The following is a 23,147-nucleotide window of genomic DNA, read 5'->3' on the forward strand; positions in this document are numbered from 1 at the left end:
TTGGCAGAGGGATGCATGCAAGAAGTCTAGTGCCACCTAGACCAGACCTGGTGACACAGTCCTGTAGTCCTAGCAGACGGGAAGTTAGGAGCAGGAGAGTCATGAGTGAATGTGTTTTTATATGTACGTATATATGTATGTATATATTTATGTAGGGGTTTGAGGCAGGGTCCCACAGTTCAAGTGGTGAATGCACCTCCCACTCGTTCCCACCCTGTCAGCGGCCACAGTGTCTCTAGGCCCTTTACAGACGGACTCTGGAGGCCAGGCAGTGGTCAAGCTAGGGCTTCAGAGGCAAGGAGCGGAGTGTTAGAGAGGAACCATCTCTTGCTATTCAGTTAGTCATGAAGTTCGTTCTCGATAAATAGTATTGACATATTTAAATATAGCTATATTTCAAGGCATATTTAATTAATATATTTCAACATAGGAAATATTAGTGATTTAAAAGTTTTTACTTTATTTTGAATTTGCTGCTTAAGTATTCTAGCTAATTGAGAAAATTATGAAGAAAACCTCTTGCAAGCATTAGAAAATGAAATTTGGGGATGTCTAGCATTAAAGGAGCTGCCTTTTGTCTTTTCTTTTAAAGATGATTGTGACCTGGAACTGGCGTCTGAATTAGGAGCAGATTTGCTGAAGCTTTACCTGAGTCAGGATTATCACGACATTGACATTTGTGTTGATGGGAAAAGCTTCAAAGCTCACAGGTAGGGAGACTGATTTGTGTTGTGACCTGGGTTCAGAGGAGGGTGGGCAGTTCTCGAGCCCTAGTTCTGCAGACACAGGGCTCCGCAGCGGCTGCCCAGGGTCAGAATCTGGCAGAGGAGAAGCTGGCCCTGGACAGGGCTTCCTGCCTGCAGGCTCACAATGCACAGTCAGTCCGAGCAAATCTGCTCAGATCCACGCGAACCTGGGAGTGCTCTGCCTGAATTCCTTTAAACCTCATGGTGACGGAAAATGTAGCTAAGTGCACTTTTAGTTCTATGGGTATTATAGTAACGTGTATTAATAATAAAAATGTAATAAGATAATTTCTACATGAATAGCATGTATTGTATTGAATGCACTGTTGCTCAAGTTCTGTGATTCCAAATAGAGGATGTTTATGAACAGTATTGACTAGGAAGTCTGATGCTACATTGTACTTTTAAAAAAGTTTGTGCTTTAGACTTAACTGGTTAGAGATAGCTCAGGCTTCTTAGATTTCAAATTAAAGTCTACTCTTGTTTTGGTCATGCTCTTTTGGTTGTCAAGTACCTAAAATCTGCTTAAAAGAAGAAAAAAATTATCAAGAAATACAAATTATTTGTTGGAACTAGAGGGAAAGAAACATAGGTAGGTCCAACTGTGGATGAGAACCAGCCAGAAGTCGGAGGGGCCAGACAGTTCTCCCTGCACTTCAGATAGGGAGCTTGATAGGAAGTTCCTCTGTGTGCACCTACAGAGGATGGAGCAGGCTTTGCAGTGGTGTGTGTGTGTGTGTGTGTGTCTGTGTTAAGGTGCATATGTATATGTGGGTACTCTGCACATGTGTGCGAAGGCCCACTCTGAGTTCAGATATCATCCTTGATCACTTTCCATTCTGAGGCAGGGGTTTTGCCTGAACCCAAAATTTGCCAATCTAGTCCCTAGGGTTTACCTACCTCTCCTCAGAAGTGCCAGCATTAGAAACAGAAGCCATGGCAGCTGGCTTTTATATGGGCTCTGGGGAATCACAGACTTCAGACCTTATCCTCGTATGGCAAGCACTGTATCCACTAAGCAGATACAAGAATATGTTCTCTGCCCAGGAAGTAATGCTGAAGGCTCCATAGCAGTGGTGTGAGAATACAGGAAAACCTCTCAAACTCAAAAATCCCGTGCACTTCACAGTTAACCGACATCAGTGCACCATGAGACTGTTTACCGCTCAGAACGTGGTGATATAGGTGCGGTCATATAAATGTTTTCCTGTTATAGCTCTCGTCGTCGTCGTCGTCGTCGTCGTCGTCGCTACACAGCCCTGGCTGGCCTCAAATGCATAATTCTCTATCTCAACCTCCTCTGAGTGCTGGCCTCACACACACATACAACTATACTTAGCACTTGCCCAATTCTTATCAAATTCTCATTATTATACCAAAATACAGAACTTAGGAGAGATTAGGCAGTATGTTTTACATGTCGGACTGTGAGGTGTGTGTCTGTCTGTCTGTCTACCTGTCTGTATTTTGCCAACACCATTTTAAATTTTTACTTCATTTTGTACCCAGTTTTTTCTTGAGGCCATTTGGGTACTGAAGTTCCGCCTGTGGAACCCTAAAGCTACCCCTGTCACAGGGGAAAGGCAGAACGCCACGGCCGTGAGCATTTGCAGTTTGTCCTCAGTGCTTACATGTGCCTTAGACTGCACTGAATGAATGGACTAAGAGCAATTTCAGGAGCGGAACAAGAATATTAGAGTTGAGTCACCAAGTGGGCACTAGGAGCTGAACTTGGGTCCTCTGGAAGAGCAACAAGGGCTTCTAAGCATCGAGCTCTCTCCAGCCCGTGGAGCTTCTTTTCCTGCTAACTCAGCGACCCTTTAATGCAGTTTTTCATGTTGCAGTTACCCCAACCATAAAATTATTTTGTGCTACTTCTGTAATTTGGCCACTGTTAGGAATCATAATGTAAATATTTTTGGAGATAAAGGTTTGCGGAAGGGGTCATGAGCCCCAGATCGAGAGCCACTGCCCTAGAGCTCTAGATCTGCTTTTCATTCCACCTTGTGGTACAAAGGAAATCTGGATTAATACCAAAGCAATTTCCTGAGGAGATGTTTATAGTATGACCTACTTTGCTACCTTGTTTTCCATATTATGATAGTAAATTCTGCATCATGTTCTCTTTCTGGCTGAAATCTGAACGTTTAGTTCATAGTAATTCTGTTAAGTTCAAAGCATTGAGACAAAGAGCTCAGGAAACACATTTGTGTGCAGGCCATATTTTTACCTCTGTCCTTCTTTATCCGCAGTCCTTCTGCCCCATCAGAAGGGAAGGGAGCTTTGCCTCAGGGTGGGAGGTGGCAGAGAAGTCCTGTGGCCTCGAGGCCTCGCTCCTTACTCAGGTTCTTTCTGACGCTGTTCTCAGGGCTAAGCAGCTGCTGCTGCTTAATGTGGGGTGCAGCTGTGTCAGTCTCCTGCCTCCACTCCATTGATTACCTGGTGAATCCCTGTCCTATTGAGCATTTCTGACTGCTCCGATTTCCTCCTGGCACCTCCAGGCTGCACCCCAACAGCCACTCTTGCTGACCTCCCACTTTGAAGTGTCATGTATTTTAATGTTTAGTAAGGCAAATTGAATGCTACATTTTGGAGGTAATTTATTTTCTGAGTCACATTATTAAGATTCTATTATATTGCATTATTGAAAAGGTGAAGTAGTGCTTCCTAATTTTAGCCTCGTGACACTCAGAACTGATATTTTCTCCTTATCAGTGTTTGGTATTATATTACTAGACATTTCATTGTGGAATTGTAATGTTCAGCCCTTCCTTACAGTTAATAAATCACACTATCAGAAGTGTGGTGTGTTACTCTGTGCCAGGCCACTGTCCATGCATCTTTGGGCACATTAGCTGAAAGCCTTTCAGAAGAAGTAGGCTTCAGTGAGTTGGTATTTCTGAATTTGTATTCTGAGTTCAGCATTTATTAATAGTGGGAAGTTCTTTAATCTCTTGAGTCTCAATTTCTTCATTTGTAAAGTAAAAATAATAGTAATAAGTCTAGAGTCAGAGGCTGTGCGGATGGAATCAGGTGGTCACAAAAACACCTCGTGTGGCCAGCCTAGGGTAATGCTTTGGACCAAATGGCAGTTGCTCTGCATCCACACTGCGGAGTCTGGAGAAGGACAGCGTTGTCTGGGACACCTCTCTCACTACAGCAGACTACTGCTGTGAGACAAGACAAAGGTGCAAGGTGGCGATAAGCCTAAGATATTTATCTGATTCTTCACAGAATAAACTTGTTATTCCCTGTCTTTACAGGATTTATTCTTAATGATATATTTATATATACTCATGAACTAATTTCACATTACTATACAAAAGAGGGTTGTTAACATCTTGGTATTACTTTTATTAATGGTGGTTTGTCAACACGAGAGGCTTAACATAATGCTAAGATGTGCAAGCAATAGAAGCAAAGGTGGGATCCTCGGTGCCACTCAGTGTCTGAACAAGGAGGTGTGCAGACCAGGGACTGCTGAGCTCCTCTTCAGGCTCTCGGTGCCCTCTGGGTGACATCCAGCTGACTGTTTCCTCCTGAGCCTTACCTCTGTCTTAAGTTTGTACCTTCCAAAGCTTACTAGGATATATTCCATATGCTCGCCCCGTTTGGACTGTCATTGGAGGACATAATTTGATGAATACTGTGCAATCCAACAACGTGTAGAATATAGAAAGTCCAGTGGCGTCTGAGTGGGTGCTTTGGAAGAGGATTAGGGAAGGGGCACGTAAACCTGCGCTGAGTTCAGCTAACAGTATAGAGTGCAATGAGAGGTGCTGAGGTGTGGCCAGCACCACACTCTGTAGATGGACTCACCAAGGTTTGAACCCCCTTCTCACTTTAGAGATATTTGAGCTGGAAATCATGATGAGTACATGCATCATTCTTGCAGGAAAGAAGAACCCTGATTAGTGAATCGTTTTTAAAGGAAGATTGGCTTTATAGTGAAAGACAAAATGTGTGAGGACACTTTTTGTGAGGTGCTGTGGATGGAGCCCAGAGCTCTACCCCTGAGCTACCTTCTCCACTCTGCACATTCATTTTCAGTGATTGTCTGTGATGTCTGCAGTGTATACAGCTTGTTTTAAAATCTGATAGTTGATTAGTCGTTGTCGTCATCGTCGTCGTCTTCTTCTTCTTCTTCTTCTTCTTCTACTTCTACTTCTTCTTCTTCTTCTTCTTCTTCTTCTTCTTCTTCTTCTTCTTCTTCTTCTTCTTCTTCTTCTCCTTCTTCTTCCTCCTCCTCCTCCTCCTCCTCCTCCTCCTTTTTGAGACATGGTTTTTCTGTGTAGCCCAGGCTGTTTTGGAATTTGCTCTATAGAGCAGGCTAGCCTTGAACTCACAGAGATCTGCCTGCCTCTGCTTTCCCAGTGCTGGGATTAAAGAGGTGTGCTACCACCGCTTGGCTAGTTTTGATTAATCAACTGTGGATTTGGTCATATCGTATCAGTAGATAGGGCATTTATTATACTATACAATTCAACGTCAAAAGGCTTTCCAAGGAAGCTGCAGTCAAAAGATATCCTCTAAAACATTTGTCACAACGTAGAGTGCATAATGGTGATGTCTTCAGAAAGTTTCTACACTCTTCTGGGTTTGAACCTTAATGAGTTGTGTGGGGCGAAATAAAGCAAGATCTACCCCCACCCCTTTTCCTTAAAGCAGGGGTGCTTAAAAGTCATCTCCTCGAGAGTCCTTTTTGAGCAATCCAGGCCATTGTTCTGCATGGAATAGGGAATCCATTTCGGCTAAATTAGGACGTGTGGGCTGGCGAGCATTGTAGTGAGGCAGCAGCACGCAGGAAATGAGGGCATCTGGATACAGCCAGAAGCAGCGCTGTCAGTGGAGATCAGATTTAGTCAAAAGAAGAAAATAGTTCTTGACATGTTGGAAACTAAAAAGGCTGTTTCAAAGATTCCTAATACACCATGCCATCTATGGCACTGGTTAACCGGAGGCAGATGTCCTAATTAAAAAGGAGTCTTTTCTACATTTCTATTTTAAGGTCAGAGTAATCACTTAAGCCTCAGACGCTTTTAATGCTTTCTCTGGAGAGAGCTAGCACACTGTGAGCATTCAACTCTTGTGATGCAGACGCAGGGCTAGATTAGATTGTAGGAGGTGCGCACAGTAAGTATGAGAGAGCTTGAGGGGAGCCAGGGAAGCCTGGGGCTGTGGACTCCAGTGCTGATCTGACCTTGGAAGAAGGAAGGCCTGTGTGCAGTGTCTGGGGACATCCCCACAAGGCTCTTGGGAAATGTCAAAGCGGTCACCCATCAGAAAAGCCCATTCCAGAGGTTTAGAAGCACCTTTCTCCTCCTCTGCTCAGTTATGGCAAGAGTGCCACATGAGGAGGTGACCTTGGGACCAGTGTGCCTGAGATGGACTTCAGAGTGCTGTTACACAAGTCAGTGGCCAGAGGCATTCTCATGACTGCCCCCAGGAAAGTCATGACATGCTGTGTATTTGTGTAACTTTACTGTTGGGCACAGCCAGAGAAACAGTGTCGATAGAATGTTAGAACTCTAATGGTATTGTTCATTAAGGCTTTTTGATGGATTGGGCTTGGTGGTATTTATCTAATTGCAGCCATCAGGTGGCTGAGGCAGGAGAGTCAGACCAGGTGTTTGTATCCCATCCCAACCAGCCGGTTCAAGATAAACCTAAGACACTTAGTCAAACCTGTCTCAAAAACTATTCTGTAACCGTCATTCAGTGCACACTCAGACTGTGTGTGCTGCTGAGACAGAGATCCATGAGGGATAAGCGTGATACACACGGGGTAAAACGATGCACACATATGTGGTACAGTGAGATTGCTGTAGGAGAATAGTCTGCTGGGGCACTGCTAACCTTGGCCATCTCTGTAGACTAGGATTGAAATAAAAAGGGGCAAGCCAGGAGCTTAAGACCTCATTTGTACAGTTAAGTAGAGGGCACCTATAGACCTCATTTATACAGTTGAGCAGAGAGCGCCTATAGACCTCATTTGTACAGTTGAGCAGAGAGCGCCTATAGACCTCATTTGTACAGCTGAGTAGATGGCTCCTATAGACCTCATTTGTACAGTTGAGCAGAGGGCTCCTATAGACCTCATTTGTACAGCTGAGCAGAGAGCGCCTATAGACCTCATTTGTACAGTTGAGCAGAGGGCTCCTATAGACCTCATGTATACAGTTGAGCAGAGAGCGCCTATAGACCTCATGTGTACAGTTGAGCAGAGAGCGCCTATAGACCTCATTTGTACAGTTGAGCAGAGGGCTCCTATAGACCTCATTTGTACAGTTGAGCAGAGAGCGCCTATAGACCTCATTTGTACAGTTGAGTAGAGGGCTCCTACAGACCTCATTTGTACAGTTGAGTAGAGGGCTCCTATAGACCTCATTTATACAGCTGAGTAGATGGCTCCTATAGACCTCATTTGTACAGTTGAGTAGAGGGCTCCTATAGACCTCATTTGTACAGTTGAGCAGAGAGCGCCTATAGACCTCATTTGTACAGCTGAGCAGAGGGCTCCTATAGACCTCATTTGTACAGCTGAGTAGATGGCTCCTATAGACCTTATTTGTACAGTTGAGCAGAGAGCGCCTATAGACCTCATTTGTACAGTTGAGCAGAGGGCTCCTATAGACCTCATTTGTACAGCTGAGCAGAGAGCGCCTATAGACCTCATTTGTACAGTTGAGCAGAGAGCGCCTATAGACCTCATTTGTACAGTTGAGCAGAGGGCTCCTATAGACCTCATTTGTACAGCTGAGCAGAGGGCTCCTATAGACCTCATTTGTACAGCTGAGTAGATGGCTCCTATAGACCTCATTTGTACAGCTGAGCAGAGGGCTCCTATAGACCTCATGTGTACAGTTGAGCAGAGGGCTCCTATAGACCTCATGTATACAGTTGAGCAGAGAGCGCCTATAGACCTCATGTGTACAGTTGAGCAGAGAGCGCCTATAGACCTCATTTGTACAGTTGAGCAGAGGGCTCCTATAGACCTCATTTGTACAGTTGAGCAGAGGGCTCCTATAGACCTCATTTGTACAGTTGAGCAGAGGGCTCCTATAGACCTCATGTATACAGTTGAGCAGAGAGCGCCTATAGACCTCATTTGTACAGTTGAGCAGAGAGCGCCTATAGACCTCATTTGTACAGTTGAGTAGAGGGCTCCTATAGACCTCATTTGTACAGTTGAGTAGAGGGCTCCTATAGACCTCATTTGTACAGCTGAGTAGAGGGCTCCTATAGACCTCATTTGTACAGCTGAGCAGAGGGCTCCTATAGACCTCATGTGTACAGTTGAGCAGAGGGCTCCTATAGACCTCATGTATACAGTTGAGCAGAGAGCGCCTATAGACCTCATTTGTACAGAGCAGAGAGCGCCTATAGACCTCATTTGTACAGTTGAGCAGAGGGCTCCTATAGACCTCATTTGTACAGTTGAGCAGAGGGCTCCTATAGACCTCATTTGTACAGTTGAGCAGAGGGCTCCTATAGACCTCATTTGTACAGTTGAGCAGAGAGCGCCTATAGACCTCATTTGTACAGTTGAGTAGAGGGCTCCTATAGACCTCATTTGTACAGTTGAGTAGAGGGCTCCTATAGACCTCATTTGTACAGTTGAGCAGAGAGCGCCTATAGACCTCATTTGTACAGCTGAGCAGAGGGCTCCTATAGACCTCATTTGTACAGCTGAGCAGAGGGCTCCTATAGACCTCATTTGTACAGTTGAGCAGAGAGCTCCTATAGACCTCATTTGTACAGTTGAGCAGAGGGCTCCTATAGACCTCATTTGTACAGCTGAGCAGAGAGCGCCTATAGACCTCATTTGTACAGTTGAGCAGAGAGCGCCTATAGACCTCATTTGTACAGTTGAGCAGAGAGCGCCTATAGACCTCATTGTACAGTTACAGAGCTCCTATAGACCTCATTTGTACAGCTGAGCAGAGGGCTCCTATAGACCTCATTTGTACAGTCTGAGCAGAGGGCTCCTATAGACCTCATTTGTACAGTTGAGCAGAGGGCTCCTATAGACCTCATGTATACAGTTGAGCAGAGAGCGCCTATAGACCTCATTTGTACAGTTGAGCAGAGAGCTCCTATAGACCTCATTTGTACAGTTGAGCAGAGGGCTCCTATAGACCTCATTTGTACAGTTGAGCAGAGGGCTCCTACAGACCTCATTTGTACAGCTAAGTAGAGGGCTCCTATAGAACTCATTTGTACAGTTGAGCAGAGAGCGCCTATAGACCTCATTTGTACAGTTGAGTAGAGGGCTCCTATAGACCTCATTTGTACAGTTGAGTAGAGGGCTCCTATAGACCTCATTTGTACAGCTGAGTAGATGGCTCCTATAGACCTCATTTGTACAGCTGAGCAGAGGGCTCCTATAGACCTCATGTGTACAGTTGAGCAGAGGGCTCCTATAGACCTCATGTATACAGTTGAGCAGAGAGCGCCTATAGACCTCATTTGTACAGTTGAGCAGAGAGCGCCTATAGACCTCATTTGTACAGTTGAGCAGAGGGCTCCTATAGACCTCATTTGTACAGTTGAGCAGAGGGCTCCTATAGACCTCATTTGTACAGTTGAGCAGAGGGCTCCTATAGACCTCATTTGTACAGTTGAGCAGAGAGCGCCTATAGACCTCATTTGTACAGTTGAGCAGAGGGCTCCTATAGACCTCATTTGTACAGTTGAGCAGAGGGCTCCTATAGACCTCATTTGTACAGTTGAGCAGAGAGCGCCTATAGACCTCATTTGTACAGCTGAGCAGAGGGCTCCTATAGACCTCATTTGTACAGCTGAGCAGAGGGCTCCTATAGACCTCATTTGTACAGTTGAGCAGAGGGCTCCTATAGACCTCATTTGTACATAGACTATAGATCATTTGTACAGTTGAGCAGAGAGCTCCTATAGACCTCATTTGTACAGTTGAGCAGAGGGCTCCTATAGACCTCATTTGTACAGTTGAGCAGAGGGCTCCTATAGACCTCATTTGTACAGTTGAGCAGAGGGCTCCTATAGACCTCATTTGTACAGCTGAGTAGAGGGCTCCTATAGACCTCATTTGTACAGCTGAGCAGAGGGCTCCTATAGACCTCATGTGTACAGCTGAGCAGAGGGCTCCTATAGACCTCATGTGTACAGCTGAGCAGAGGGCTCCTATAGACCTCATTTATACAGCTGAGCAGAGGGCTCCTATAGACCTCATGTGTACAGTTGAGCAGAGGGCTCCTATAGACCTCATGTGTACAGTTGAGCAGAGGGCTCCTATAGACCTCATGTGTACAGTTGAGCAGAGGGCTCCTATAGACCTCATTTGTACAGTTGAGCAGAGGGCTCCTATAGACCTCATTTGTACAGTTGAGCAGAGGGCTCCTATAGACCTCATTTGTACAGTTGAGCAGAGAGCGCCTATAGACCTCATTTGTACAGTTGAGCAGAGAGCGCCTATAGACCTCATTTGTACAGTTGAGCAGAGGGCTCCTATAGACCTCATTTGTACAGTTGAGCAGAGGGCTCCTATAGACCTCATTTGTACAGCTGAGCAGATGGCTCCTATAGACCTCATTTGTACAGCTGAGCAGAGGGCTCCTATAGACCTCATGTGTACAGTTGAGCAGAGGGCTCCTATAGACCTCATGTGTACAGCTGAGCAGAGGGCTCCTATAGACCTCATGTGTACAGTTGAGCAGAGGGCTCCTATAGACCTCATGTATACAGTTGAGCAGAGGGCTCCTATAGACCTCATGTGTACAGTTGAGCAGAGGGCTCCTATAGACCTCATTTGTACAGTTGAGCAGAGGGCTCCTATAGACCTCATTTGTACAGCTGAGCAGAGGGCTCCTATAGACCTCATTTGTACAGCTGAGCAGAGGGCTCCTATAGACCTCATGTGTACAGCTGAGCAGAGGGCTCCTATAGACCTCATTTGTACAGTTGAGCAGAGAGCGCCTATAGACCTCATTTGTACAGACCTCTGAGCAGAGGGCTCCTATAGACCTCATTTGTACAGCTGAGCAGAGGGCTCCTATAGACCTCATGTGTACAGTTGAGCAGAGGGCTCCTATAGACCTCATTTGTACAGCTGAGCAGAGGGCTCCTATAGACCTCATGTGTACAGTTGAGCAGAGGGCTCCTATAGACCTCATGTGTACAGCTGAGCAGAGGGCGCCTATAGACCTCATGCTTTTCACTCCCTCGCTCTGGGAGGAATCACAGACTGTGATGTTTGTGATCTGCCCTGAAGACTCAGTCTTACTTTACAGACGCTCCCTTTGTCCTATCTTACGCGTTTCCCCTGTGCTTGAGATAAAGTCCTGCTCTGTAGTCCTGGCTGGCTGATCTGAGTTCTCTATGGAGACTGGCCTCAACCTTGTCTCTTCCCTGTCTCTGCCTTCCCAATGCTTGTGTTACAGTCGTGCGCCCACGCCTGGCTCCTGTATTAAAGCAGAATTCTCAGATCAGTGGCTGGATCCTGTGAGTCTTTCTTTTTCTTGAGTGATGGGACCACTGTGTGTACCACTGGATCTGATGGTACATTGTATTTTTTTTTAACTTAAACCTGTATTTCCTAATTTTTTAAAGTTTTTCTTTACCAGTGAACTGTGTTTAGTGCCACACATTAGGGAATTTTTCACTGTATCCCCACTATTGGTTTCTAGTCAGTTCCATTGCAGTCATAGAACAGTCAGTTGAGTTAAATATAAAGACTCTTCTGATAGCACAGAATGTCTGTCTTAGTGAAAATGCAGTGCACTGTGCTTTTGTCCTCTCAAAAGTCTCTATCCATGGGCTCCACAGATGGCTCAATGGAGGCACAACCACCTGTGACTTCAGTCCCTGGGAATCTGATGTCCCCTTCTCAGGCACAACATGTACATGATACACAGACATACATGTAGACAAAACACTCATACACGTAAAATAAAGATAAAAAAAAAAAACTTGGCCTATCGCAAAGTTAAAAGATTTTTCACGTGTGTCTCTTTCCTCAGAGATTTTATAATATTAACTTGTATATTTAGTGGTGGTTCTGTTTTGAATTGTAAATGGTGTGGAGTATTAAGGTTCATTTTTTCACAAACATCAGTAAAGCTGTCTTTTCCTAACACCACTGATGAGAAGAATCTCCCTCCTTCCCCCACTTTCCTCCCCCCACTCCCTCCCTCCCTCTGTCTGATGGGGATTGGCTGATTCAAAGCTGTCATTATAAGGACACGTCTGTTCCATAAACATTCTTTATCTTAGAGCTTGAATCCTGGGTTGTCTACCAAATCTCCTTTTTAGTGTGCCCAGTTGTAATAGTGTCCCTCAAGCCTTGGAGACTGCAGGAAGCTGCCGTCCTCCTGATTCTTGCTCAGTTTGGCAGTCTCCCTGGGGGGGAGTTTCACATGCCTGAGGCTCCATGTCCTCTGCTGCCGTTCTCTGATAACGCGTCTAACAACAGTGGTCATATTCTGATGCCTCTCTGGTGGGCGCCATGCAGGAAGAGCTGCCATAGGCGAGTGAGCTTCCTGGACACATTCATTTCAGGTGGGCCTGGGTTCTTGATCAAGGGATGTGGTCATAGGTTTCTGATGTGCACCATGAAATAGAAAGGTTATGAGTAAAGAATAAACAATTCTATGATAAGAACGGATAAATTAACCAGTTTAGCTGATCAGAACTTCAATAATAAGACGTAAGACAGATGCCCTGTTCTTAGTAAGTACAGATGGTGCCGAGCATAGGCAGAAACTTGCCAGTACAGATTGGCCTGCTTAAACTTCGTTAATCTGTGGCATGAGAATTATTGCTTGGGCTTACAATGAGCATGTGGAGAGAAAGGTAAATGTCTAGTTAGATAAAAACTTCAAAGGAAGAACACATAATCAAATCATTGTGTAATGATTTTAATCAATTTTGGGGGGTTTGTTTTTGTGGTGATTGTTTTTGGAAAATGTGTAACTCGTGGCTATGAGGTAATCTTGTTTTTACATGGAAAAACTTTCTCTTAGGGAGTATAGAAAGAGTTAAGAGAAAAAAATAAAGGGCTGGAGTCTTCTTTTGCTTTAACCACTGTGTGTGTGTGTGTGTGGGGGGGTGCACGTGCGTGCTCATGCCTGATTTCCCCCATTCCTATTTTCTAGCTGCTGGCTGCCATCAGCTGCTCTCTGAGCTGACCCCATCAGCCCTCCCAGTGCTGACCCCGTCAGTCAGTCAGCTGCTGCGAGCGCTCACCTCAATCACTGATGCCAAACCTTGCCTCCTGACTCAGTTTCCCTTGTGGGGTCAAAGCTGTCCTTTGACTCTTGCTTCTTTTCTTTTCCCCAGTAGACACAGCTTTTATAGAAAGACCACTCTTTCCTACTTGTTCTCATTAGGCCTTTAGGAGTAGGTAAACCAGCATCATGGAGCTTTCTGAAGCCTGCCGATAGGCAGCTCGAATGCTCAGCCCTCATGGCAGCTGCCGTAGCTGTTCATGCAGCAGCAGCAACTGAAAAAACAACAACAACAAAACCAACACCTACCCAGCTGAGCTAATACCCATCTGCAAGAAGCAGTGAAGCTCAGGCAGCCAGGCAAGGTTCCCTGGCAGCCAGGAATAGGCCGAGACTTCCTTGCCAGTCTCCCCTGTGTTTGCAAGACAGACAGTGGAAGACCTGTTATGAGTTCATGGTCACTCTTGGAAGGCTTGGCCTTTCCCTTCCACGGCCACACTTTACACTTCTCCTGTAGCGGGTCTCATTTTGTCACCTAGCTTTGTCAGTCATATTCGGCCAGCTGGACCCAGCTGCTGTGTGCACTCCGGCTTCAGAGCACAGAAGGAAGGCAGTAGAACTGCGTAAGGAACAAAGGGCAAAAGGAAAGAAAGAAGATTTCAAAACCCGGATCCTGCTCTCGGGTGCTCTCTTCATGAGGAGAGGCCTGAAGTGAGGACTCCAGGCTTTGTCTCCCTGCAATCTTAAAAGACTTCAAGATTCACTGGGGCGCTACCAATGCTGTGAACATGGCTGAGCAAGTGTCTTTGTGAGATGGTGTAGTGCTTCTGGGTATATGCCTGCCACTGCCACTCATGCTTATATTCTAGTAATGCACATACGTGTGTGTGTGTGTGTAGATGTATGATTAAGCCATCGACAGTGTGCCCTCCCCTCTGCCCTCTCCTCCATCAGTCCTGCCCATGCTCCACCAGAGTGCAACACTGTTCTGTATGTTGGACTCCAATACAGATAAAGGAATTTGGGAAGAAATAGTTGATTAATACTTTATTTGAAAAGACATGAAAATTCAAAAGAAAATCTCTTTTGCATTCCCTCAGGCCTAGAATACAGCCAAATGCAACTGCAGTAAATTCTAACTTAGAGCTCAGAACCTCTATTGGAAAGTCTACCTTAAAAAAATTCATTTACAGGGATTTCTACCTCTTTCCCTTTTTATAAAACCTGTTTTTATTTTATAGTACTGTAAGTGGTGTTTTATGGAACTCAACTTGTTTCCTGGCTCTGTGTTTTGAGACAGGGTCTCCTGTGGCAGCTAAGGTAGCTTGGATCTTCCTGCCTCAGCTTTCCAAGTGTAGGATGACAGGTATATGCTGTCAAGCCTGGCTTTTGAATTAATGTTTTAAATAGACAAAATGTGTAGATATAACTATGTTTATAACTTTTGTTACAAACAAGACAAAGAAGGTTATGCTTACAGAGGTGGAAATGAAGATTCTTGAGACCTCCGTTTGCACAGTGTGTAAATGCTCACGTTTCCCGTCCTCTCTCTAGGGCCATTTTAAGTGCCAGGTCGAGTTACTTTGCTGCAATGCTGAGTGGCTGCTGGGCTGAAAGCTCCCAAGAGTGTGTTACTCTTCAAGGGTAAGTCGGCGCGACTGTACACGATGGCAGATGACACTTACACAGTGTTCTCCCTGTGTGTTCCGTGAGACACACAGCGTCCTCCCTGTGTGTTCCGTGAGACACACAGTGTCCTCCCTGTGTGTTCCGTGAGACACACAGCGTCCTCCCTGTGTGTTCCGTGAGACACAGCCTAGATGGTAGAACTTTCTGATCCAAAGGCAGAGGAGATCACTTAGTAACCGAGGTCGCATATGACTCTGCTCAGGCCCCGAAACAGACTTGAGGGACTGAAGCACCACAAACCAGTTCTCACAACGCGAAGGTTCAGGGGTCAGGCAGGGCTTCCTTAGCTCACAGGTGTTCCCTGTGTCTCCTGTGGCATTTGCATTTGTATTGTGAAAGGATTTCGTGACGTTGCTCTGAACACTAATCCGTCCTACCCAGGCTCCAGCTTCTGTTTAGTTTAAGCTCCTCTCTTCCCAGCGGCCTCCTCTCTGCATGCTGAAGGTTGGAGGCTGGAGGATCAAGGTTCAGCATCTGATTGGGATGACACAGTCAGGTCATAGGGGCACATTCAGATTATAGGATATTTAAAGGCATACCTAGTAGTGACATTTTGTTATCACTGTTGAAATACAGCTTGAGGGGCCTAGGGAGATTGCTCAGAGGTTAGAGACCTTCCTGCTCCCCAGAGGATGTCATGGCAGTTCCTAGTACCCATGTTGGACAACTCACAGATGCCTACAACTCCAGCTGTGGGGATCTGATGGCCTGTTTTGGACCTCATGGGCACCAGCACACATAGACACATAAATAAAAATTTTAAAATCTTAAAAACAAAACAAAACAAAACAAAACAAAAAAAAACTTGAAAGATCCATCTGCCAGACTATGAGATGTTTCCTTTGAGGTGAACTTAAGATGTCCTCTGAGAACAGAACAGGTTGAACCGGCAGAAGCCGCATCTCTTCAAGAGTAGCTGCCCTGTGTTAGCTTTGGAAACTGTCTTAGGGCCTGTGTCATATGCCTTAGGTGCTCTTACTTCAAGGTGGCAAAGCTGACGCCGTAAGCCGGCCTTAAAGCCTTATCTGTAGATGTGTGTGTGTGTGTGTGTGTGTGTGTGTGTGTGTGTGTGTGTGTGTGTGTGTGTGGTGGTTAAAGCACACTTTTAGGAGTGCATTCTCTCCTCCCCTGATGGGTTCAAGGGATTGGACTGAGGTCATGAGCCTTGCATGGCAAGGGCTTTACCAATGGGCCAACTTTTTTGGCATACATTTAAAGTGGCATGGTTTTCTGTTGCCTCAGGTCAACAAAAGCATATTGATAAAGGGTTTCCTCAGCAAAGGAAAGTAGTGAGTGCATATCTAATTTTTCCTATAACACACCTTAAAATTTCATGTAGGCTGGTGACAGACAGCATCAACTAGATAGATCTTATCAAGTGTATCTTTGTTTCTCTGTCCTCAGCAATTTATACTCCTTCCTTTCCTTGAGGTAGGGAAGGAAGATTCACATGTCGAAATGATTAAAATAAGGTCAGAGAAGTTAAATGTCTTCTCAGGTTTATACAATTATATCAAATATGAATCTCATTGATTTTTTTAAAATGTTCTTTCATTTAAACAGGTGTATACACACACACACACACACACACACACACACACACACACACACACACACACACATGTACATGCCATGTTCTGGAGTTCTCTTCCCCCAGTTTTCCCCAGGTCCCACACTTCCCTACTCACCCAACTTCATGCCCTCTTTTTTCCTTTCTCTTTAGAAAATAAACAAAAACCCCAAATAAAACTGAAGCAACCCACACACAAACACAAGACCTCTAAAAACACAAAAACAGAAGCTATAGATACAAACACAAGAATATTAGGACAAAAAATGCCCAAACAAAGCAATACCAGACAAAAATGGCTATAAAAATTACTGTACAGAAAAATCACAAAGGAGGATCAAAGCTCTGGAGACCCCATCCCACTTGCACACCCGCCTTGACTACCGGAGAGCCTAGACTCACTCACGCCCCAGTGATGGCCGAAGTGAGAACGGCCCTCATAGGCTCACAGCTGAACGCTTAGCCACCAGGGAGCAGGACTCTGACACTGTTAGATTAAGAGGTGTGGCCTTGGGGAGACGTCACTGACGGTGAGACCAAGTTAGGCACAGTGTCCGCCTCCCCCTGCCTGCTTGTCTGTCTCTCTCTGTCTCCCCTGTCTCTCTCCCTCCCTGTCTCTGTCTCTGTCTCTGTCTCTGCCTGTCTGTGTCTGTCTCTCCCTCCCCCTCTCTTTCTCTCCCCCACCCCTACCCTTCTGTCTGTCTCTCTTGGTCTCCCTGTGTCTTTCCTTTCCTCCCTCCTGTCTCTCTGTCTCTGTCTCTGTCTCTGTCTCTGTCTCTCTCTCTCTCTCTCTCTCTCTCTCTCTCTCTCTCTCTCTCTGTGTGTGTGTGTGTGTGTGTGTGTGTGTGTGTGTGTGTGTGTATTCAGTTTATTTTTATGTGTATGGATGCTTCACTGCCTGTCTGTCTTTGCACCACAAGCGTGCAGTGTCCAAAGAGGTCAGAGGGCATTGGCTCCCCCAGGCTGGAATCACAGAAGGTTGTCAGCGGCCAAGCAGGCACTGAGACTGAAGCCTGGTCCTCTGGAAGAGCAACCAGTGCCCTTGACTGTTCTTAACTATCTCTCCAGCCCTTCTCTTAGACCAGCAATTCTTAACCTGTGGGTCACAGCATACCTCAAAAATACCATCAGAGGTGCTGGAGAGATGGCTCTGTGGTTAAGAACACTGACTGTTCTTCCAAAGGTCCCGAGTTCAAATCCCAGCAACCACATGATGGCTTGCAACCATCTGTTAACTTATATATAATAAATAAATAAATCTTATAAAAAATTAAAAAAAATAAAAAATACCATCAGAAAATACAGGTATTTACATCATAGTTTACAACTAACAAAATTATGCTAAATAGCAAAATTTTAACAAAGTTATAAAGTAGCATCAAAAATAAATTCATGATGTTGGTCACTGCAACATGAGGAACTATATTGAAAGGGTTGCAGCATTTTGAAGGTTGAGACCCACTGCCTTAGACTATAAGCCTCTAAGTCTAGGATCAGGCCTGCTTATTAATGAATTGACAGACAAATGAACACATAGATGGGAGAATGAAGCCCTCTCTTCCTATCACCCATGCACAGGAACTTGAAACTTTAAAAAGCAGAGTTCATATGGTAGGGTGTGGTTAGTCTGACCTTAGACCTTTCCTTTTAACTGAGTACACTAATATTCTCGTGTTCTACAAGTGTTTATCTGGTTACATTTTAGCTGGAATAAATAGTGCTTTAAATCTGCTCACTTAAGCTGGGCTATTTTTCTAACTTGTTGTTTTCTAGGTGGAATCAATAGTAGTGGACAAGGAGACACAGCCCTCAGTGCACACTCACAGCACTGCTGTGTGAGGGATACAGGAGACACAGCCCTCAGTGCATACAGCACTGCTGTGTGAGGGATGCAGGAGACACAGCCCTCAGTGCATACAGCATTGCTGTGTGAGGGATACAGGAGACACAACCCTCAGTGCACACTCACAGCACTGCTGTGTGAGGGATACAGGAGACACAACCCTCAGTGCACACTCACAGCACTGCTGTGTGAGGGATACAGGAGACACAGCCTGCAGTGCACACTCACAGCACTGCTGTGTGAGGGATACAGGAGACACAGCCCTCAGTGCATACAACACTGCTGTGTGAGGTACACAGGAGACACAGCCCTCAGTGCATACAGCATTGCTGTGTGAGGGATACAGGAGACACAGCCTGCAGTGCACACTCACAGCACTGCTGTGTGAGGGATACAGGAGACAGCCCTCAGTGCATACAGCACTGCTGTGTGAGGGGTGCAGGAGACACAGCCCTCAGTGCATACAACACTGCTGTGTGAGGGACACAGGAGACACAGCCCTCAGTGCACACTCACAGCACTGCTGTGTGAGGGATGCAGGAGACACAGCCCTCAGTGCATACAGCACTGCTGTGTGAGGACACAGGAGACACAGCCTGCAGTGCACACTCACAGCACTGCTGTGTGAGGGGTGCAGGAGACACAGCCCTCAGTGCATACAACACTGCTGTGTGAGGGGTGCAGGAGACACAGCCCTCAGTGCATCAGACTGCTGTGTGAGGACACAGGAGACACAGCCTGCAGTGCACACTCACAGCACTGCTGTGTGAGGGGTGCAGGAGACACAGCCCTCAGTGCATACAACACTGCTGTGTGAGGGACACAGGAGACACAGCCCTCAGTGCATACAGCACTGCTGTGTGAGGACACAGGAGACACAGCCTGCAGTGCACACTCACAGCACTGCTGTGTGAGGGGTGCAGGAGACACAGCCCTCAGTGCATACAGCACTGCTGTGTGAGGGGTGCAGGAGACACAGCCCTCAGTGCATACAGCACTGCTGTGTGAGGACACAGGAGACACAGCCTGCAGTACACACTCACAGCACTGCTGTGTGAGGGGTGCAGGAGACACAGCCCTCAGTGTATAGAGCACTGCTGTGTGAGGGACACAGGAGACACAGCCCTCAGTACATACAGCGCTGCTGTGTGAGGGGTGCAGGAGACACAGCCCTCAGTGCATACAGCACTGCTGTGTGAGGGACACAGGAGACATAGCCCTCAGTGCACACTCACAGCACTGACAGGTTTAGAAAATAAGGAAGTTCATTTATGTTGGAACAGCTTTGAAGAGAGCTGGAGGTGTGTGATAAAGAACTGTATAAAAAGCCAAGGAATCTGTACTCTGTAGGCTTTTGGAACTCTGTGTGTGGGACACTATAAAAGATTTGCTATGTTTTGAAAAATCCTTGTAATTTCAGTGTAGGAAATGGAATGCAAGTGGACTTCAGGCAGGAAATGGGATAAAAAGACACTCATTCTGTGTGTGGGAGAAAGTAAAAAACTAAACAGGGCGTTGAGGGGAATACATGTGTCAGAATTGAGAAATTCTGCAAGTTGCCAACGGCAGGATGTAGTGTGGGAAAGGGTTAAGATCACCCTCAAGGTCCGTCTCAATTACTTGTATTTTTCTATGAAGAGACACTACAAACAAGGTCTTGGTTACAGTTGTAGAGGGTGAATCTATGACTGTTGTGGTGGGGAACATGGTGGCAGGAAGGCACGGTGCTGGAGCAATAGCTTGATCCACAAGCAGGAAGCATGGGGAGAAAGAGAGAGGAGAGAGAAGGCTGGGCCTAGGCATGTGAAATCTCAAAGCCCACACAAAGTAATATTTCTCCAACAAAACCATACCTCCTAATTTTCCCTAAACACTCCACCAGCTGGGAACCAAACATTCAAATACCTGAGCCTAAGGGCCATTCTCTTTCTGTTCACTGCAGGCCTCAATTTGGGATCTAGATGAATAGCAGTGAGAGGCTTTATTGGCAGGGAATGACTTTTAGAGTGAAGAAACTGTATTCAAACCATAGCAGAAGTCATCACTTCAGAACCAGCAAATCATGTACTTAATACAAATGTAAATCCTGTTCCTTCACCTATGTCAGGACGCCAACCAAGCTAGAGCCTCTGCTAAGTTGAGATTGAGAGATTTCCATGGCAAAGGCCCTTCTACTTAGCAAAGGTATCCATTTTAAGTAAAACCAAAGGCTATTTATCAGAAATGCTGAGGTGAGATTGAGCGTGTGACAGCCACCTCTCAAGTCCCCTCTAACTCAAGAAGTCTAGACGAAGATGCAGAAAAATCCTTTGACAAAAATCAAACATCTGGGGTTGGGGATTTAGCTCAGTGGTAGAGCACTTGCCTAGCAAGCACAAGGCCCTGGGTTCCGTCCCCAGCTCTGGAAAAAAGAAAAAATCAAACATCCTTTTATGATAAGTCCTGGATAGACTACGGATACAAGAGTTTCATGTTCAGTGTAATGCTTGAAGTCTTAGCGAGAACAAGGAGACAGCTGGAGGAGATGAAAGGATAAAAGTGGAGAAGCGAAAGTATCTTATTTTCAGACAATGTGATATTTTACATAAATGACTCTAAAGACTCCATGAGGAACTTCTACAGCTGACGAATACTTTCAGCAGTGCACTGGAATGTCTCACTAAAATCAGTAGCCTTCCTACATACACGTGACAGTCTGAGAAAGAATCCGGGGAAACAATAATTTTTACAATAGCCTAAAAAAAATCGCATGTTAACTCTAACCAAGCAAGTGAAAGACATGTATCATACAAAGTTTAAGGCACTGAAGAAAACACTTAAAGAAAATACTAAACTATGGATCTTCGTGCATTGCTAGGATTAATTCAGTTTTAAAAAGAAAATCCATGCTATTAAAAGCAACCTATAGATTCGACAGTCTCCATAAAAGTCCCAGCACAATTCTTCACAGATATTGAGAAGATAATTAACTTTATATAGAAACACTCACACACACAGGTTATCTGGAATAATTCTGAGAAATAAAAGCACCTCTGAAGTTTCACAATCCCCAACTTTAAGTTGTCCTATAGAACTGTACTAATAAAAATAGCACAGTATTGGTATCAAATACCATATTGATCAGTGTGATTAGAATAGAAGGCCTGGGCCTCATAGCACACTGGAGAAAAGACAGCATCTTTAACAAATAGCGCTGATGACTGGATGGCTGCTTGTGAAAGAATGCGAGGAGATCCGTATTTATCCTATTTAAGAATGCGAGGAGATCCGTATTTATCCTATTTAAGAATGCGAGGAGATCCGTATTTATCCTATTTAAGAATGCGAGGAGATCCGTATTTATCCTGTTTAGAGCCGACTCCAAATGGATCAGACCAGATGCCCTGAATCTCACAGAAGAGAGGAGGGAGCAGGCTTGACCTCAGCCCAGGAAAGGGCTGTCTGAACACGATCCCAGACAGAGCACAGGCACTGAGACCGCAGGAGGCAACCTTACAGCTGGGAAGGGACCTTTACCAGTTACACATCTGACAAAGTATATAGAATATACAAAGAAAAAACCCCAAAACCTGAATACCAAGAAAACAACCCAATTTTAAAATGGAGTATAAAGCTAAAGAGAGCTCTTTCCCACAAATGGTGAAATACTTTTAAAATGTTGAACATCCTTACCCACCAGGGAAACAAACTAAAACCACACTGAGATTTCATTTCACCTCACTCAGGATGGCCAAGGTTAACAGCTCATGACAGCTCATGCTGGTAAGGGTTCGGGGTAAAGGGAACACTTACCCATTGCTGGTGGGAGCGCAAACTTGTCAACCAGTATGGGAATCAGTGTGGTGTTTCCTCAGAAAGCTGAAAATAAGCCCACCGGAGGATCCAGCTGAACAGCTCTTGGGCATCTCCCGAAAGTCTGCATCTTACAACAGAGACAGGGGCTCATCCATGCTCACTGTTGCTCTACTCATAATTGCCAGAAACTGAGACAGCCTGGGTCCGTCAGCTAATGAGTAGATAACGAAACACAGCACACAATGGGATTGGACTCAGCTGGTCAAATGAAGTTCGATGGTAGATGGGCAGAGCTAGAAACAATCATCTTGAGTGATGGAACACAGACCCAGAAAGACAAACATTGTATGTTTTCTCTCATATGTGGATGTTAGCATTTATGCTTTAGATGTGTGTGCTGCTTCACTTAGAGTTCCCACAGAAGTTAGGTGGGGACCAGGGGACCAGGTGGAATAGAGGGGTGGAGAGGGCATAGAATGTGGGGTTATAAATAGACGATAGAATGGACAGGTGGGTAAAAGGGTCAGGGATAGGAAGACAGGTGCGTGCAGAATATGGGGAGGGGTAGCTAATACCAAAGGCTTTTTTAAAAAAGGTTTATTTATTGTATATGAGTACACTGTAGCTGTCTTCAGACACACCAGAAGAGGACATCAGATCCCATTACAGATGGTTGTGAGCCACCATGTGGTTGCTGGGAATTGAACTCAGGACGTCTGGAAGAACTGTCAGTGCTCTTAACCCCTGAGCCATCTCTCCAGCCCTACCAAAGGCTTTTTAAAAAGCCAAATGAAAACATACTATTGCACACACACACACACACACACACACACACACACACACACACACACACACACGGATCTTTAAAAGACTTTGGCATACGATGAGGAAGACAATGGTATCCCAGCTAAATGCCATATGATGCCAAGCAAAAGTCCCAGTACTGTGAATGGGTCACATGTTTCTGAGTCTTTTCCAAAAGGAATCCCTTAGGCCTTCCCTAGACACTAAAGGGTATTATCAGTATTACTGGTTTCCCTCCAAAACCTGACAGGAAGGCCTACTGCTGAGGACACTTCATACTTACAGTGCACACCATGGCCAAGCGTAGCTCGTACTCAACTGGAGCTTCATCTCCACAGCCTAGCTTCCAGAGAGTAGAAGATGCTGTGCCTACAACTAAAGGAGACGTTAATCTCCAGGCACAGCCACTTACCCACCCTCACAGCTATAATAGTGACCTGCCCGAAAGACATCCACAGTGCGTTGGTGGGGTGAATGTTAGTGAGTAGCCAACCACT

At 45.4% G+C, this 23,147-nt stretch overlaps 1 protein-coding gene across 1 annotated transcript in view; it reads left to right on the forward strand.

Moving 5' to 3' along the window:
- Nucleotides 1-23,147, forward strand: part of Btbd8 (BTB domain containing 8) — a 71,723-nt gene that overhangs the window by 19,105 nt on the left and 29,471 nt on the right. The window contains exons 4-5 of the mRNA XM_032916450.1: nt 593-710; nt 14,504-14,593. Coding sequence (XP_032772341.1) covers nt 593-710; nt 14,504-14,593 — 208 coding nt within the window. The remainder of the gene's footprint in view (nt 1-592; nt 711-14,503; nt 14,594-23,147) is intronic.

This window comes from Rattus rattus, chromosome 11 (assembly GCF_011064425.1).
Source record: "Rattus rattus isolate New Zealand chromosome 11, Rrattus_CSIRO_v1, whole genome shotgun sequence".
Lineage (NCBI taxonomy): Eukaryota > Metazoa > Chordata > Mammalia > Rodentia > Muridae > Rattus > Rattus rattus.